General features: G+C 33.8%; 3 protein-coding genes across 8 annotated transcripts; 1 reads left to right on the top strand and 2 right to left on the bottom strand.

The window, feature by feature from the left end:
• Positions 1 to 116: 116 nt before the first annotated feature.
• LOC106134953 (farnesoate epoxidase) lies at positions 117 to 9,202 on the bottom strand. 4 transcript variants are annotated; one of them, XM_060946464.1, is made up of 10 exons: positions 8,982 to 9,202; positions 4,753 to 4,772; positions 4,374 to 4,625; positions 3,837 to 4,062; positions 3,212 to 3,392; positions 2,460 to 2,559; positions 1,861 to 2,044; positions 1,582 to 1,699; positions 1,192 to 1,330; positions 117 to 493 (listed from the first exon to the last, which is right to left on the bottom strand). In XM_060946464.1, the coding sequence occupies exons 1-10, from the start codon at positions 9,038 to 9,040 to the stop codon at positions 315 to 317; spliced, it is 1,458 nt and encodes a 485-aa protein (XP_060802447.1). In that variant the 5' UTR covers positions 9,041 to 9,202; the 3' UTR covers positions 117 to 314. The 4 variants fall into 4 exon arrangements, with proteins under 4 accessions (XP_060802447.1, XP_013190558.2, XP_060802449.1 ...); XM_013335104.2 differs by having other exon boundaries at positions 118 to 493; positions 4,753 to 4,897; positions 8,982 to 9,054; XM_060946466.1 differs by lacking the exons at positions 4,753 to 4,772; positions 8,982 to 9,202 and adding an exon at positions 6,613 to 6,718 and having other exon boundaries at positions 123 to 493; positions 4,374 to 4,635.
• Positions 6,808 to 14,442, top strand: LOC106135106 (purine nucleoside phosphorylase). Of its 2 annotated transcripts, none has more exons than XM_013335306.2 (6): positions 6,808 to 7,056; positions 9,199 to 9,293; positions 9,557 to 9,735; positions 12,222 to 12,464; positions 12,726 to 12,869; positions 13,206 to 14,442. In XM_013335306.2, exons 1-6 carry the CDS (start codon positions 6,950 to 6,952, stop codon positions 13,404 to 13,406), a joined length of 969 nt encoding a protein of 322 aa, XP_013190760.2. In that variant the 5' UTR covers positions 6,808 to 6,949; the 3' UTR covers positions 13,407 to 14,442. The 2 variants fall into 2 exon arrangements, with proteins under 2 accessions (XP_013190760.2, XP_013190759.2); XM_013335305.2 differs by having other exon boundaries at positions 9,199 to 9,311.
• A 473-nt stretch (positions 14,443 to 14,915) lies between these two features.
• On the bottom strand, positions 14,916 to 19,700 carry LOC106135107 (epimerase family protein SDR39U1). Of its 2 annotated transcripts, none has more exons than XM_060946470.1 (5): positions 19,591 to 19,700; positions 19,065 to 19,269; positions 16,451 to 16,685; positions 15,690 to 15,923; positions 14,916 to 15,375 (listed from the first exon to the last, which is right to left on the bottom strand). In XM_060946470.1, exons 2-5 carry the CDS (start codon positions 19,187 to 19,189, stop codon positions 15,157 to 15,159), a joined length of 813 nt encoding a protein of 270 aa, XP_060802453.1. In that variant the 5' UTR covers positions 19,190 to 19,269; positions 19,591 to 19,700; the 3' UTR covers positions 14,916 to 15,156. The 2 variants fall into 2 exon arrangements, with proteins under 2 accessions (XP_060802453.1, XP_013190761.1); XM_013335307.2 differs by lacking the exon at positions 19,591 to 19,700 and adding an exon at positions 19,354 to 19,580 and having other exon boundaries at positions 14,917 to 15,375.
• Positions 19,701 to 19,721: the final 21 nt, after the last annotated feature.

Here is a 19,721-nt window from a genome sequence, read left to right as displayed (position 1 = left end):
GTAAAAATGTAAAATCAAACACAAGTTTAATTTAATAATATTTAATACTTTTTAACGGTTTTTATAACTTTTACTAATTTTATTATAAATAATATGGCAACACACTCATAAATCAACGAAGTTTTTGCTAGAAAACAATAATACTGAGAAACAAGTTTCTATTATGTTAGCCTGTAAATATTTCCACATTACATTTGTGGTCATGCAAAGTAGTTTCGTAATATAATTTGAATTATAACGTTAAAAACTACTTACACCTTACTTTTTAATAAACACTACACTCGGGCTATACGATAGATTTGTTATTAGAAAAGTTATCTCTCTACAAAAATGACGCGAAAAGGTTTCGCAGAAAGCGTAAGTCCATCTACAGGTTTCAAAGATGGCGGCGGATCTCCATCAGGAATTCGGATGAAAAATTTCTGCAAAATGTGAGTCAAGAACATGAAAAGTTCTGACTTGGCCAGCCCTTCCCCAATACATCGTCTTCGGCCTGTTGGGAGAAACAAATTTTACTTACGTACGTAGTTTGTTTTCAAGACGGTTATTATCATCTTGATGTTTGGTCTGCGTGACCAAGGTCCGCCTTTATGAGCAGGATTCAGGAGTAGGTTAAGTCATTACATTCAGCGACCTATTAACAGAAAGTCTTAACCTAATTTAGACCATGGTTGTTGCAGTAAGCGAAAAATGCTTATTGTTTCTTGATAAATGCGCAAGAAAAACATGAAGTGGTCCTTTTGTAAAATAGTAGAAACTACATTGTACAAATGTGAATTCTTAAGGGCGACGGAATGTATAAGGAACATAATCAGGTATTTTGATCTGAATATCCACTGTGTTTTGTACTCATGACATCCGCCTGGCGGTTCTCCCGGTTGCGTCACCTTCTAGGGACGCAACCGGGTACCCCGTGGTACGCCTTTAACCAAGATCCTGGATTGGGTAAGTCAAATCTTGACACGAAGCTTTCCGAGATGGATTCCCCTTATTTCCTTAATTGAGTCATATTTGTGTAAATAGCAGTAGTGAGGTTACGACGAGCGAAAATATCGTGAGAAATCCAGTACATTAAGGCAACTGTATGTGTACTGGATTCCTCACGATGTTTTCCCTCGCCGTAACCTCACTACTGGTGCTGTATTTTGTACTACTACTGCTACATAATAAATAATGCTTTGTAAAAAATACCTAAACCAAAGGCCATTAGTCGTTCATCTTGTATGATGTTTCCTTCTTTTGTCAAAAACCTCTCTGGTTTGAAAGTCCCGGCATCTTCCCAGAACTCGCCGTTGTGGAGATCATGTATTGCCATCAATAAACATGTGCCCTAGAAAATAAAGTATCAGTTAAAATCATCATCATCAGAGTGCGTTCCTAGTAGCAATCTTAGCTCTGCTGCTTTGAAAGCAGAGTTAAACTGTCCTAAGTGACACGAGGTTACAAAATAAACTCGCAAACCGACTGTTGTCTGATCCAGGCAATTCAAATGCTAGACAAAAGTCAAGTTTCAGAATGTCGGCATTCTTATTAAATAGAAGTGAAACATAAATAAACATTTTTTAACGCCATAAATATTACCTTTGGTATTAGGTAGCCGCCGAGATGTGCGTCATCTAAGGCCCTGTGGGGAACCCCCATAGCAGCCACACTCGATAGTCTTAAGGTTTCTAGGATAACTGCCTCAGTGTAAGCCATTCTAAACAAAAAAAAAAACAAAATTATAGGAATTCTTAACATGTCAGTTAAAGTAATTAACTATCTCTTGAAGAAATCCCCTGAGACATAGATTTCCTTTCCCCCTTTCCTCCGAAATTTAAACTGTTGCGTAATAGAAATTGCTAAGTTCAAGGAACACACCTGGATCGGTCTCCTAGAGAAGGCTGCCTTTTTCCGATGACATCGTCAATTTCTTTTTGCACTCTTCTTTGCACCCCCTCGTCTCTTACTAGGTAAAGGAGCATAAAAACAGCTGTGTTGGCCACAGTTTCCATGCCAGCTTCCAGCATATCCAAGCACACGACATGTAGCTCTTCTTCTGTAACTATTGGCATAGTAGTTAATGATTTTCTAAATGTTTTGCATTAAGAGCAGGCCAACGTTTGAGCGAGCGAGCGGCGACCTCTTTTCATACATTGGTTCACATACCATAAGTAACAAGGGATGTGGCCAAAGATTGTAATCAGACTATGCTAACAATCTCATAGTTCACCTGGTTTTTTACTGCAGGTGTTAGCTATCCAGCGAGCAAAGAAACGTTTACCTCTTGCAACTTTACAATATAGCAATGCTTCGGAACGAAACGGTGATAATAAGGTTTTTTAAATAACGTTACAGTGAATTACAAAATGGTTGATCTATCAATACAAGTATTTTTATTTTAACATGAAAGAGTTAACTCTTCTATGTACAAATTGTTATCCATTTTATCTTTTTAACTGATGTTATTTATTACGTACATGCATTTTCCTGGTTCGTCGACATTTCCATAAGAAAGGCATCGATAACATCACGGGGATTTTTTACGTCGATACTGGCTCGGTGTTCGTCTATTGTTTCCTGTATATAAAACACGATAATGTATAAATATTCTTTATCACGTATGAAGCGTTCTCTTCTTGGAGACTTAAAGCCAATGAAGTACTGATATAATTATAGAAAACGAATTCTTTGAATGAAAGAACGTCTATGAAATAAGAAATCTGTGAACGTAGTAAATAAAACAATAAAAAGTTCAATGCATTAACAAGCTTTATACTTTGTAAGCGGTAGTTGCGTCGGTCAAAATGGTCAACATTGGCGACTTTGTTTACCGGCAGGAAATGAAATTGGTTTCTAGAAACTATTTGATCGCATAAACAGAAGTTTGATTCATAACCAAGGAGAGAGGTTGCACATTGATAATTGTAAACAGACAATACTAAAATGAAAATACTACAAATGACTAATAGTTTAGCCAAATCATAACAAATTCTACAAAGTCAGCACTATTCGGTTGTCTTTTTTTCTTCGCGCCTGTTCTGGACTTTATTATCGGAAAACATTTTTTTAAACAAGTAAAAAGTTATGTAAACTCAATTTAAATTATCAAAACAATAGGTATCAAAGACTTAATCCTCCTAGCGTTAGTCCACGATTACATCCTTACCTCTTCCTGGCCAGCCCGGCCTATAAAATAGTAAAATGTTTGTATAAAAAATATGTTTCTTACTTTGATAAAGGCTTGCAAGCTTGAATGTATGGACTTCATCTCAGTAAAGCCTATAAGACCTGGGATTACATGTCTCAGGAAGGGCATAAAGCTGATGATGCCTCCGCTCATATCGACCAAGCGGAACAAGCGCATCACAAGAGCGCACAGGCGCTTAAGACGATCGTCATTCAAATCATACCTAGGGAACAACAAAATAACACTGATATATTTTCCTATTCGTGGTATATTGATGGCAATTACGTTACCACAACGTACGTTCACCTACAAAATATATATTATAATTTTCCATAAAAATATTCGGAAGTTGTATTAGACTTTTGCAGATGCTTGTACCTACCTAACTGAAAAAACATCTGTCTCAGGTTTGAACCAAATAATTTTTAGTACGGGTATATGGAGTGCCTATACACTTAATAATAGAATAAATGACAACATTTGATAAGAGTTACTCTTAAGCAGCATGTAGTTGAATTCATAGGAAAGTATGGTATATTACCGGTAGGCACTTATATGTATAACTTCAATATTAAAAACCTCATTAGTTTTAATGGTTTACAATAGGTTATATAATTTTCGACAGTTTTCTAAAGTCAAGTAAGGTTAAAGAGTTATTTTTTCGTACCTTCGACCAGCTACGACGCGCCATAGTATATTGACAACGGATATGTTAAACATTTGGTTAACAAGAATGGGCTGACCCGCATCAGTTTTGCGTAGTTTTACGAGTTCTAAACACTCCTCGGTAATGATAAGTTCCATGGATCGGGTGCCGTAGCCGAAATTTCTAAGGTATTTCAGAGCAACCCGTCTAGTGTTCATCCAGGATCGGCCATCCGCGAATACAATACCTGTAACAACAATATTTAGGTCTTCTCCCTCGTTATTCGAATGGATATTACATATTCGCATGTGTGTAATTTTTTAAAGTACTTACTTACATGCTAAAAATAAAATTTGCTGTAAGTTTCAAAAACATTATACCTATAATGCGTATATTTGTAAACTTAGTAAATACAGCCTATTTTATAGTAGTTTTAGCTTCCCATTATTTATCTAAGTAGTTAGGTAGTATTTTCTACGCATGGTAAAATCAAATCTGGTTCATTGTACCATCTGTAAGTGTGAGAAAATTTAAAAAATATCAGAACTGTTTACTCACCCAGTTTTTTTCCAAAGGATCTCATGGTGTAAAGGAATCCATCAGGGCGGCCTTCAAACACCTCTCTAGATGAAATCTCTTTAATCATATCCTTACCAGAAACCACCACAACATTTATCGAGCCCAATCTCAGGCCAAGAATATTGCCATATGTCTGTGACCACGATTGCCATAACTTATGGTGGTACTTATATTTCTTTAAACCCAACCATACTGATAAAAGATTACCTATTAAAGGTAGAGCCAAAGGACCTGAAACTTACTTTATTACTGTATTATATTATATTTTTTTTTATAAAAAAAATATTAATTATATAATAAAAAAGTAAATGTATTTAAACAAAATTAAATACCAATATATTAAAAAAAAATTACTAACCCGGCGGATATAATGATCGTCTTGAATATTTGGGTTTAATCAAATAATAAAGTAACCAAAAGAAAATTATTACATGCCACATATCTTTGCAGTGAACGAAATTCAACTAAACATTTTTCCGTTTCGAGGGATCTTAAACTAGGATCTACATAAATATTCATTTTGAAGCTACCAGGCTCATTTAAATAAGAATAAAAGAATCTAATAATATTTATGAAATACTTTTATTAGCATAAACCAGGACTTCCTTAAGTTATTTTTACTATAACGCCGATCTGTGGAGATTGTCATTTCTATGTGTAAGTCGGCCTGTATGTAGGTCTACGGTTTAGTGATCCTTCGATATAATTTAATACTTTTTAGTAGGTATCTTTTAATTAAACATCTTTGCCAGAATAGAAGCTACTGGCAGGAAAACTGACCCAGTATATGCAAGTATTTTTCAAATTATTATTTTTTCTTTTATTTCATAACGGTAAAATACGAGTAGGTTAAAAAATACGAGTGACGGTTAAAATGATCGGGCACCTGCCCGATCATTTTAACATTCATAATAATATTGTATTCAGAATATTATTGAAGAAACAAGATCGGTTAAAATAGCTAAGAAAAAATTTACTTAGTCAAAAATCTAGAATGCGAACATGCATGCGAAAAGTACAATACTACTTATTTATTGTAAGTTTATTGTAAGGCATTCTCTATACATTATGCAATGTACGGGCACCTCATTCTTGCATGTACATTTGATTTATTGTAATTCTATTGACGGAAGTTAGATTGATAATGACTCTGATAATAAGATTCATAAAATAATTCATAATAATAATATTATTATTTCCCTGCTAAATCACAATATCTACAAGACGTAACAAGCGTAATAAATATGTTATTATGATATAAACAGAGATACCCAACTACCTGTATTAATTTGAACATCAATGATTGCTTTTTCAGATCAGTGCTACATATTCAAGGAAATTGATATATAAAAAAGTTATGCAACTTAAAACAAAATTACCAGATGGTAATAATAGCTTTGAGCTATATACTAAGGAAACTTCTTTCTTATTTTCTAAATATATAAAAGATGAAAGTGAATGACTGACTAAATCAACGAACATGCCAAACCGCCCGGTCTATCTAGAATTGAAATTTGGCGTACTTACAGGATTTTTTATTCTTTTAGGCCAAGGGATGCAGAAAGAGAGATTTTCCGAATATCCCGCGGGAACGGGATATGGAGTTTTTAATTTTTTTGCGAACGAAGCCGGTGCGTCTTCTAGTTTAAATAACATTTTGATACTTAAATGATGAAATTGAATAAACTAAAGAGCATTCAACTAGACGAAACTATTATTTTCGCAATATGGATTCTATTCTTTCTTTATTTAGTTAAACATTAATATTATTATGGTTGTCTATTAATTTTGTTTTTTCGATTTCTATGGTACTGACAATATTAAAAGGGATGCAATTAATTAATTCGTTTGTATTTAGATTGAATGCACACAAAAATAAATACGAAACATTATTTATTTAATTATCTTTAAGCTATTACGAGTAAGCTATGCCGTGTTGTTTCCGGTACCAATACAAAAAAGAATAGGACAACTCCATCTCTTTCCCATGGATGCCGTAAAAGGCGACTAAGGGATAGGCTTACAAATTTTGGATTATTTTTTAAGCGATGGGCTAGCAACCTGTCACTACTTGAATCTCAATTCTATCATTAAGCCAAATAGCTGACGTGGCCATTCAGTTTTTTCAAGACTGTTGGCTCTGTCTACCCCGCAAGGGATATAGACGTGACCATATGTATGTATGTATTACGAGTAATGGATTCACATGCATACCTACATATATTCTTCCATTAGTGCTGTGTCTTGTGCACACACAAAGATAATGTTTTCATAGAACTACTCGTATGTACCTATACCTATATTATGACTTGCAATTGTGATAAAAGTACAACACAATTTATTGGCAGAATTAAATCATACTATGATAAAAATTTAATAAAAGAATAACATTGTTAGTAACGGCAAAAACAAACTAGATAATCAGAGTTAAGTACGTCGTCCGAGTACGCTTATAAAGTCGAGAGAGCAGTGGGGCAGGGGCATTGCATGATTGGATACCGGACTCTATAGACACTGTACGATTTCATTTTTATCATATACTAACCAGAGAAGTGATGGCGCCAATAAATGTGAATGACATGGGAGTGAGCAAGGCTTACGCCCCTAAGGAAACGCTGCCCGAGGTCGAAGAAACCAATGGAAATGGAAATTCTGCTACGGGGTACGTCTGATATTCAGTGAGAAAGTATATTTTTTATTAAATTGTAAAGAAAATGAGGAAAAACGAGAGTGATTTTGATGATGAATATATCAATATAAGTAAAATTGAACATATCTAAAGAGTTCAAATAAGTAATTAATAAAAATGTGCTTTTCTCAGAAATAAATTAGTTTCATATAAAACTTCATGTTAATTTATGATGAAATTGTTGATTTATGTAAGATTAAGTTATAATTAATTTTAAAGTATCTGAGACAAAAAGAGAAGAACTAACGGACTAGAAGACTGACGGCAATAATGTTGGTATGCTAAAAGTTCTTCTTATCGTGAAGATTATAGTTCCTAACCATTACCTAAGACTGAATAATCCAAAACACTCGCAAACACTCACAAACATTTATCAAATGCATACAATAGTTACGGTAGCGTATAACGAGATATCCTTTAATTCTTAACCCTATTTATTAAACAAGGGCTATTGATCAATAAATAATAAAAGGTTCATTTTATTGGGGGGAGCAGATAGTAGCAAATACAAATCGATATTGTCTTGTATGATTCTTCCAGAAATTGTGAAGAATTCTGAGAAGAGATGCATCTTTACGCACGCTTAGCTTTACCAACAATTTTGAAATTACTCTGTATTATTATGTTGACATGCAATGTATAGCACGTTATACCTCAGTATAAAATGATACCTATATTAGCCTTCAAAAATTAATAATGAAAGTAACTTTAAGAAGTTCTGAATATTACTCATCTCTGAAAAAAAATTAATTGTAAAAATTATGATTATTATTTTATTTTTTCTTAAAGGCAAATAATACTTTTATTTAATTTGATGAACTTATTAGACAACTTGTGCATAAGTAGTACCTGAAGAGGCCGTTATCATTATCAATAGCATTAATTCCTGGGAGAAGGGAAAACCGAATGAGTTAACCCCTGTCTATCATGACCTTGTCAACGTTGCGTCAGATAAGTATATACCCCCTGCACCTGACGTCAATGTCCTCTGACCGGCCTTCTTAACTGCATTCTTAGCAGCTCAAACCGGTCAAGTTCCTTTCTGGCAACTGATTTATTTATTGACAATACAAAAATATTGAATCACATGTTACGTGACATAGAATGCCGCGTCATGTAAGAAAACAGGAAACAATGTTGAATATATTTTGAATCTCTATCAGAATTACCTTTTCATTGCAATGAATTTCTTGTAATACCTACTATAAACTAATTATAAAAAAAAAATTAACGTAACTATAAAATAACACCTAGTAAACACGACTATTTCCTCTTATTCTTTTTTTGGTGAAGTTAGCAATATTTATCTGTACCTACACGTATGAAGATAATTTATTTATCTCAGTTCTTTAAAAAAGACTTTATTCTGTTTGTAAACATAACGATTTGTAAAAAAATAGTTACGGATTATTTTCCATTAATACATATAATCACGTCTATATCCCCTGCGGGGTAGATAGGGCTAACAGTTTTGAACTGAAGGCTGAAAGGCCACATTCAGCTGTATATATGTTAATGATGGAATTGAAATTCAAATAGTGATTTAATATTAATATATATGATTTAATATTAATATATATAATTTAATATTAATATAATAGATATTAAATTTTTCCATTAATTACAAATAAATTTACATAATTATTAAAGCACATTTGGTGAAGGTTTTACAAAAAATACTATATGAAGTTAATCATTCACGAGCTCTTGGTATACGGAAACTAAACCTTTGATGTAAGTGCAATTTGAAACTTTAGAACTCGAGACGTGGTAGTCAAATTTGAATTAATTTACAATATTTTTAGCATATTATGTCTACCAATATATCTTTAAAAGCGAAGCGATTTTATTTAATAACGATAAGTAAATTTAAATAATGATTAGCAGAATTTACGTACGAGTATATTAAAAAATTTGTAAAGTTAAATTCAACGATGCAATTTTTGTTTATCACCATGTCACTTTAGGGACTTTCCAAATTAAGTAAAAAAATCCTTTCATCATACCTATTTAAATATTGTTTTGAAACAATAATTTGATAACAATACTGATAAGCGCTCAACGTTTGGTATTGAAATGTATCTTTTAATTTCTTCTCGCATTCTAATTTTTCAGATATTCCTATGAAACTCTACTGGAGACAGCCAACTTCCTACTGTCACGCACCAGCATACGGCCCAAAGTGGGCGTGATTTGCGGTTCTGGGATGGGTTCGTATTGGAAAGAGGGTACTTATTACTTCTTATGTTCACGGTCACATTTAAGACTCATTTAAATCAAATTGCATAAAATAAGGTCAGGGAAAATTACCAAGACGACATTCCATCAATCAATTTGTCACTAAACGGACTATAAACAAAGTGCACTGGGTACACTACAATATAGAAATTTTACTTTCAATATAATTATAACATTGAAGAATAAGTATTATATCATCATTAAAAATACGTTTTAAGTACTGTTTACCTTACAGGTTCTTTAGCGGAAAACATAAGTGATGCAGAAAAGATTCCATACGAAGATATCCCTAACTTCCCAGTGAGTACAGTGGAAGGTCACCATGGTCAGCTTGTGTTCGGAAAACTGGAAGGAGTACCAGTCGTCGCTATGCAGGGACGGTTCCATTACTATGAGGGCTATCCTCTTTGGAAGGTTGGTTTGTATTATATTATTTATAATATTTTCATTGTCCGAGGAAGATTACATAAAAACAGATATAACAATTTTCAAATTTTTCACAAACTTATATTCAACATAAATGCTTGCAATTTTGTAAGAATTTTTAGATCAAATTTAAGGACTGTTATTCTAAGATTAATGAAATGTGTAGATAAAACCTTACCTTTTTATGTTAAGTTAATTAATATCATGTTAATGTGTATAAATAAATAGCTCAGATGATGACTGAATTTAAGAAGGAAGTATTATTATTAAAAATTTATAGCAAAGCAATTTCTAATTGAATTTGACTACCATATTATTTAACGTCAAAATAAATTGAAAACATAAATATTTCGGTAATCGTAAAATAATACAATTATGTAAATAACATCATTCGAGAGTGCATGATGCAACATTCCTATAGTACTTGATATGTTTTCGGAACGCCTACATGTAAATATTATTCCTCATTATCAATTGTTATCACTGCCTGTTCATGGACCAAGAATCGGAAATTATCATAGATTATGGTAAGGAGTGGAAATTCTTGGGTCGACAGAAATATCTTGTTCAAATATCGCTTTGCGACCCCCAATGAAGAGGTTATCGTTTGTTTTGATACGTATAGTACAATGCGAGGGTGATGCGACATAGCGTCGGATCATACCGGCTCGGAGATACGAGTTGTAAAACTATCTATACTAATATTATAAAGCTGAAGAGTTTGTTTTGTTTGTTTGTTTGTTTGTTTAAACGCGCTAATCTCAGAAACTGCTGAACCGATTTGAATAATTCTTTTACTGTTAGATAGTCTATTTATCGAGGAAGGCTATAGGCTACATTTTATCCCGGATTTCCTACGGGAAACGTCAACAATGCAGGTGAAAGTTGAATGAGTCGGCCATCTGCGAGCTTTCCACGCGAACGCTGCGCAAACCAACAAAGATATAGTAAAACAATGTACTAAAGATGTGAAGTACTCATTTTTTGCCACAAAAAAGTCCGCGAGAGCATCTCAGTCGCGGGCACAGCTAGTATCAAATATAATTTGAAAACTATACTGAAAATATTAAATCAGTGTTTATATTATACGAGAGTTAGGTTTATCTGGAGCCCTATGATGGATTTTTATGAATTTTGGAATAGAGGTACCTAATTGAAGACCAAAGGCAGCGCCTACATTCAAGAGCAAGGCCTACATTTTTGAGGGCTGAACCACTTAAATATATTTAACATAAAATTTGGTTAAATTAATGGATTATATACCTAATTAAAAAACCAAACATTTCTTATAAAAATATTCCATTCCATCCATGGCCTGTTAGTAAAGAAAAAACAGAGTATGCCAGCTGCTTCTCTCCAATTCAAAATTTTTATTGCATATCATAATAATTCCTTCATTATTTGAATTACAGTCACTGCTTTTAAGTTGGTACAATATGTAGGGCGTCGCAATTTTAAAATAATATTATTCTTCCTGATTGTTTAAATCAATCTAGTGGGAAGATTTGGCCATGGGCTTGCCAACTTAACATTATTTTTGAAATCTAATTCAATCATAACGCCAAACGCGGTAATCATTTAGTTGATTGTGGCCTGCCTCTTGTGACTATTGGCTGTTTTATAATAGACTAGCGACCCGCCCCGGCTTCGCACGGGTGCAAAATTATAAAAGTTATTATACATAAAAACCTTCCTCTTGATTCACTCTACCTGTTACAAAAAACCGCATCAAAATCCGTTGCGTAATTTTAAAGATTACGCAACGGAAGCATAAAGAACATAACATTAAGCATACAGACAAACAGACTAAAATAGCGACTTTGTTTCATACTATGTAGTGATGATGAATACGTGATAATGAGTAATAAGACCTAGATAAAACACAAAATTGAAATTTGGTCGTTCAAGTAATCCCGGTCAATTAAGATAATTTTTTAATCCTCTGACGAAAGTGTAAAACGAAAAAAGTAATTAACAAAAGTAAAAATTGTCTTTTGAAACTCTCTGAATCTAGGCCCTTAGGTACGTGTCTTATCCACTCAGTGTTTTAGCTAGTCAAAGCAATTAAAGTAAATGAGCACAATTAGCATCAAATGATAAATAAATATAGCATATAGCACGAGTACGATTTAAATGTTACTAATAATAATTTACCTAGTTTGCCTAAACTAAAACAATTAAATATAAATTGATGTCGCCACTCTATAAAATTCCTTCGTAATGAGCACGAGGCTTTTATTGAAATATATTTAGAAAAATTTGAAAATAAAATTTTAATCACATCATGGCAAACAGCAACAACTGAAATCTTTTAAATAAGTTTTCTTCTCAGTTCTGATTTCTATATTTCGCTGTACGGATTTCGTTAAAATTAAATGGTCGTGCAATTTTAATGTATGGCGAAATTTATTCAAAAAAATCTTTGCAATACCATTTTTTAAATATTTTTCTCGAAATATTTTTCTTTATTACAGTGTTGCCTGCCAGTTCGTGTCATGAAACTTTTAGGTGTAAAAACCCTCATTGCCACAAATGCTGCAGGTGGACTGAACCCAAACTTTAAAATTGGAGATCTAATGATTGTTAAAGATCATATCAACATGATGGGTTTCGCAGGAAACAATCCGTTACAAGGTCCCAATGATGAGAGATTTGGTCCACGCTTCCCTCCAATGAATAAGGCTTATAACTACCATTACAGAAAAATTGCCAAAGAGGTGAGAAATTTTAACAGAGAAGTCAGATTTCTATAATTTTAGGGAATGATGCTGACGTTTTATAATAAAAACGTCAAATTCCGGGTGAAGCTCAAGGGTGAAGGGAATCATGCTGTCATTAAAAAATAAATTGCGTGTTCTCCACGAAATAACAAACAAGGGGTTATCATAGGTCTCAATTTATTTATACTTATTGATAATAGCATTAATGACGTCTCTGGAATCGAAGTGAAGGATAATTTTGCTTGTATTATTTTTAAGCTGGCCAAGGAGCTTCAAATCGAGAATATTGTACGAGAAGGAGTTTACACGTGTTTGGGGGGCCCTAATTTCGAGACGGTAGCAGAACTTAACATGTTGAAGATGGTGGGAGTAGACGCTGTCGGCATGTCGACTGTCCACGAGGTAAATAGTATTATATATTTTAAAGTTTCTGCCTAAGAGAAAAAATAATTACTTACAAATTACAAATCCATAAAGGTTTACGTCGTCGTTTCGTTGTTATTGTTGTTCAATTTAGTATAGAACACATTTAGGATATTCATATTTGTTTCTTCAAAGAATTCTACACCTTGTTCAACGATTAAATATAATTGATGAAGTTTTAACTTCACAACTTAGCTATTGGCATAAAGCAGTTCATATAAAATCGGCGACTCAAACTACACATTGCTAGGATAAGATTCTATGAACAAACGAATATAAAAAAACAATAGGTAACAATTTGCAATCCTTCCTCAGGTAATAACCGCCAGGCATTGTGATATGAACGTCTTCGCTCTATCTCTCATCACCAACGAATGTGTTACCAAGTACGACACGGACGACGAAGCCAATCACGAAGAAGTACTCGATGTGGGGCGCATGCGGCAAGACATTCTACGAAAGTTCATGTCTAGACTCGTAATGGAATTAAACAAAATCGAAACTTCTAAAAAATAAATAATTGGTATAAACAAACTGACACGATTCCATTTATGTGGGGGAATGCACGTGGAGAGGTAAACATATAAGATAAAATAGACAACACTTTTACGTACATAAATAGGCAATATATTTTACAAAGAGATCGCCACCTATTTTTATAAAAATATTTTTTTTTTTCGCTTTCCTAAATCAACAACTGTTTATGCTATGGATTCTCTTACAAAATAATGCAAACAATTTGTGCTCCTAAAATATTTACATTTTGTTTACAATTCTTTACTACCTTATCTGGGATGCATGCATAGCTTTGTTAAGTTAAAGTAGACTTTAGAATAAAAATATGTTTACATCTAATATAGCTTAAGCTATAGCTCAAGGTTTCCTGGGATATGAAATCGGAAGTCGGTGATATGAAGGTAAAAAAGAATGTAAAAAACTTGGGAGATCATCTCCATTCCGTATTATTTCCCTTCTCATACACTTGCACTTGCACTATACCCGTCCGTGTTAAGTTTGCATCTTGTAAAGATTGGATATCTAACTTTTTTTTTGTCTTCTCTCTACTTTCATTTGTCCTTATTCATCTTCATCATCATTTATGTTCATATCATAGAGAATGGTAAAGAATATAGTGAAGATGATTTATAATTATGATATAGTTTATACATATGAATAAGATTGTTATGTGTAAGTAAAGATTATTTATTAGTGCAGCACTATAACACTAACGTGATAAAAGATCTGACTGTGTAATAAATTTGTTTTAAAAATTGTTCATATAGGTTTTCAGAGAACAGTGACAAGCACAAATAGAGAATCCCGTGGGTGGCCTATAGATATTTTACGCCTACGAAGTCGCGGGTTAAAGCTGGTACAAATAAGTGATAAAATATCTCGAATGTTATTTCTCAAATATTTTTATTTTTAAGCTTCAACAAGAAAAGTTACTATTATGAAAATATGTTATAGTAACAGAAATAATTTAAGTGATAGAGCAAATATTGTAGCTTTTTATAAGTTTAATAATTTTATTAATAAGTAATATAAGTAATTTGTTTTAATTGAAATGAATATCGACGATTTAATAATTTTTAAGTTACAATTAAATAATAATATATATTGTCTCTGTTGAGTGTATATTTAATGATTTAAGTGTACAATGTATGTACATAATATAGTTATAATATTTATGGCAGTGTTTACGATTATATATGTATACAAATTTATTTCCAACCAATCTACGACGTTATGCAAATGAAAGTTGTGCATTAGTACTTATGCACAGTGTTTAATTAATAAATTGGTGAAAAATATTTATTTATAATTGAACATACATCATTTTGATTGACTAGTCCTGGTTATATATATTAAGCAATTTAATTAATTTACTCTACTCATTCCATTAATTGGCTATATTATCAAATGCAAATATAATAAACGAACATTCATTTTTTTTTAATTATAAAATGAGTTTAAAAAAAATCAAATTCATATTTTTAGAGGTAGTCTTATTTATTATAAATCTTACTAAATGGGAAGGTGCCATAAATATGTTTAACACAATAGACATCATTCATAATCTAACAAATAAACTATAACAATAAATTAACATTCATCTAGGTACAGAAAGTTGCCTTAAATTTAACGAATAAATTACGCGATTCACAATTTATATAAACCAACCTTTTTAGTCTTTGAATTTTTAAATAACTACCTACTTACCTTAACAAAGCATAAAGGAAATTCCACATACAAATATTTCACCTCAATTCAGAGGATGTTTCCTTGGCAAGAGATGTGCCACTTCTTGGCAAGCTTTATCAATATCGTCGTATTGGTATTTAAAGCCATATTCTATCACCCTTTTTGGTATTACATGCTGTCCTCTTGTCATGATCATGGCTCTTTCAGGGTGCAGTAGAAAATCTAGCATTGCTTCTGGTACTGGAATGACGGCGGGCCGATGTAAAGCTCTGGCAAATGACTGTAATAAATATAAAAAACAATGCTTAATTTTCTTGTATGCCAATATTTACTTAAAAGTAAAGAAATCTTTTTTTCAGTAAAAACTTGTAAAATATCCAATACATAATGTTTAAACACCGAATAACACCCTAAGTACATAACCAGGTAACAAGTGCCGAAAATACTGGATGATTCACACATTCTCCAAACTATATTTGTAAAGCGTATTTTTTTTAATAAACGTATCATAAAAACAATATAAGCCTCTTAAAAATTAACAACACCAATGATTAAAATCTGTAAGATTTTTATACAATAGAATCTGAAACTTACTCTAGTGAATTCTTCATTTGTTATCACGTGAGGAGCGACTCCATTTAGCACTCCCTGAACATTATCATTTTCTATAGCAAAGAGAATAAGGCGGATCAGATCATTTATATGTATCCATGGGAGGTATTGTTTGCCAGATCCAATCCGGCCGCCGACTCCAAGGAAAAATGGCAAGAACATGTTCTTTATCATTCCTCCCCATCGGCCTAGGACTGCACCAGACCTAATTATTACCTGCAAATAAGATTTTACTTGCGTGAGATATCTTTAAAATGGAGTTAAAGCGTTGATGTTTGTGTTTTGAGATTTTGCTTGCTTTGTTTTTTTCGATAAAAATCGCATTTATTCAAGTCTCTTTTGAATTTAGGAAATACCTTCTTAGGATTTCTTCTTATTTTATTGGATCGCTGAGGCACGCATGTTATTACAAACCCTAAATTTTTTTTAGATAAAATGTACCCAGTTTTTTGTTTTTGCTTAAACAAACAAAAAGAAGGTTGCAAGAAGACAATGAGGATGAAAAAGTATGCAACGCTAGTGGCAAGCGGAAATATGTAACTCTGCCTGCTCTAGTAACATTCCTTATAATTCATAAATTCTGCATCATTGCAAAAAATATTAATTCAACATCTTATTATCCTGCGGCCAAGGTCCCTTAAAACTATAACCCATTATTATATTTAGCAACTCCCATCTAACTAGTGACATTTATTAAACTTAAAAACTCATTAATGAAATAAGGCCATTATCAAATTACTTACTAGTCTTACAGGTGGGTCAACATAAGCTGCTCTTTCCCACTCTACAACCAGCCTAGAAAAAAAATCTATGCCTGTAGAGGGGCTACTTTCATCATATTTATTAGAATCTGATGGCTCATATGCTCCCACTCCAGTAACCAGTACATAGACCTTTGGTTTGTCTTGACTATTATTGATTGCTTTTGCCAGGGCTTTTGTAGTGAATACCCTAGAGTTTTGGACGTTTTGTTTAAACCTGTAAATAACGAACATTTGAATTTTAACCATTTAAAAATACATGAGTAAGAATGTACATTCACACATATAATCACGTCTATATCCCTTGTAGGGTAGAGCCAACTTGAAAAGACTTATAGGGCAAATTCAACTGTTTGGCTTATTGATAGAATTGAGATTAAAATGGTGACAGGTTCCTAGCCCATTGACTTAAAGAAGAAACCCAAGTTAATAAGCCTATACCTTAGTTGCCTTTTACGACATCCATGGGAACTAGATGGAGTGGTAATTGTTTTTTTTATTGGTGCAGTAACCACACAGCAATTAGAATCTCTCTCTCATCTCTTTATGTTCTGGGTTGCTTCCTCCACAGAAGTGTTTCAGGGCCTGGGGTTCGCCTTCCACTTTTCTTTTTCCACTTGGTCCGGTTTTTGATGTTCTCGAATTTCGGTTCAGTGGCTTGCATATTATCTTTTGCAACTTCCAGCCATAATCTTTTCAGCCTGCCTCTTCTATCACATCATGAGGATCCATCCTCTTCCAGGCCTCTATGGAGGACCCCAACGGAACAAACAGCCTTTTGATTCTTCATGTGGCCAAAAGCAAAGCAAACCTCCTCAGGCGTTATCAGTGGCACTAGTCCCTGATATGGAGGTTGTGTGACTGCACCCCTCTGTCCTGCTGGTTCACATGCTCATAGGAAATATAAGCGCCATCTCATCGTCACCAAATGGTTGTCACATAAAAGGCAACCCTCAGGATGTTTAATTCATTGACACTTAGAGATTTCTTGTGTCACTAAGACCAGAGAACACACTAACTTGTAGATAAGCTTCTGCCCATTAGATAATTTAGCTTATCACATAATGTTTGTAGCTAGTACTGTCTGGCCCTGGCTACAGCTTTCCTAGCGGTATATTTCCCTATGCCATGTGTTCAGGTTTTCTGGAGATCTGAACTTTTTTTAAGAGGTCTACACACGGCAATAAGTAAGTACTACATAAAATTTTATCCGCATGTTTTAACACAAAAGGTAAAAAAATATTTTTACATGTGTATCCTGCCACTAACTAAAACTGTAAAGCAGTCCCGTTTCTTAATAGGACCACTCCACAACTTTCCTGTGGATGTCATAAGAGGCGACTAAAGGATAGGTCAACAAACTTGGAATTCTTCTTGTAAAGGATGGGATGGAAGGAATAATAGGCGTAATGTTATGGGCTTAATTCTTAAAACGGGCCACCGCCAGAGGTTGGGGAGGGTGGGGGAGGGTTTGTATGACCCCCCCCCCCCAAGTATTTTTTTTACATTAAACATGTACAATACATTAATTAATATATTTTAGCACTAAAAATATAGTCAAAAACTTTGCTTAAAAGTAAAAACAAAAAAGACACTAACTATGAATAGAATGCAATCTGCCATTTTGGTTATGTGCTACTGTCATCTTATCTACTGTCTTCGAAAGTAGCTGTCGGTAAATGGACAGCGGGGGGTGCAGGTAGCCCCCAGGAAGTAGGTAGGTAGGCTGGTGTAAACCACCAAAGCGGAGCGAGCAAAGCGTTCAAACTGAGTCAAAAAAGTCTAGCATAGGTTACGTTAGGTTAGGTTTAACTCCCCTTCACCCCTTTCATCCCTTCTTACTTTCCCATTTGGCAGTTAATTTCCTTTACCACACTTTTTATATGAAAACTTTAAAAATTCGTAAAAAAAAGCTTCCGGCAAGGGGGGGTCACGGGAGGGGGGTGTTACCCCCCCTTGCCGGAAGCTTTTTTTTACGAATTACCTTTAAAAATATAGTCAAAAACTTTGCTTAAAAGTAAAAACAAAAAAGACACTAACTATGAACAGAACGCAATCCGCCGTTTTGGTTATGTGCTACTGTCATCATATCTACTGATTTTGAAAGTAGCTGTCGGTAAACGGACAGCAGGGGGTGCAGGGGGGCGCAGCCCCCCGCATGGGGTGGTCGGGGGGCGATAGCCCCCCGCAATGAAAAGAAACAAATTGGTCACAAATCAAACTCAGTTTGGTTAGGTTAGGTTAGGTTGGTGTAAACCACCAAAGCGGAGCGAGCGAAGCGAGCGGAGCGTTCAAACTGAGTAAAAAAGTATAATAGTATGTATAGGTTAGGTTAGGTTTAACTTACCTTCGCCCCTTTCATCCCTTCTTACTTTCCCCCCCTTGCCCATCTGGCGGTTAATGACCTTTAGCACACTTTTTATATGAAAACTTTAAAAATTCGTAAAAAAAAAAACTATAGGCTTCCGGCAAGGGGGGGTCACGGGAGGGGGGGAGTTACCCCCTCCCCCCTCCCCGCCCCTCTCCGGCGGTGGCCCGTTTCAAGAGTTTAACCCTACCTTCAGTTAAACATGAATTTTCACTACAATGCACTTACCCAGGGGTCCAGCTTTTTGTAAAATCCATGAATTGTTGTCCAGCACAGTTAACTACAGCATATGTCTTTCTTGGCAAACCTGCTACTTCTAATTGGGACCATGATATATTGTTGGCACCTGGCATTCGAGTCACATTTGTAAAATTGTAACCATTGGCCAACAGCAGCTCGCCTAAATGTCGTCCAATAAATCCAGTTCCACCACCTAAACAATAATAAATCTTTGATATATCGAAACACGATAGAATTACACGTACATAATTATATTTATTTACAAATTTATAGGTACCAATCAAAACTTTTCTACCAGCTGCCATTCTTTCAAGTTATATAACACAGAAATAAAGTCAAAATTCTAATTGAAAAATTAAATGATTTTAGGAATTCAATTATGCTTTTGAAACAAATGCTAATTTTTAATTTTTGCAGCCAAGTAACTATTATTTATATATATCTTTGAAAATTTTTCATAGTCGAGCCGACAAAAACAAATTTTTTTTATAAAATAACTAAAAACTAAACTGACCTGACAATGACAGCTAGAATCTAGATTATATAAATTATTATTTTTTATATTTCTACAGTTTAAGATATAAATAGGAAAGGAGTTTAGTTTAACACTGGAAAATCTTGACTTCAACCTTGTTTTTTTCTTCT

Source organism: Amyelois transitella, chromosome 11, assembly GCF_032362555.1.
Source record: "Amyelois transitella isolate CPQ chromosome 11, ilAmyTran1.1, whole genome shotgun sequence".
NCBI classification, from domain to species: Eukaryota; Metazoa; Arthropoda; class Insecta; order Lepidoptera; family Pyralidae; genus Amyelois; species Amyelois transitella.
Note: the sequence above shows the minus strand (reverse complement) of the source record. Positions and strands in the feature narration are given on the sequence as shown.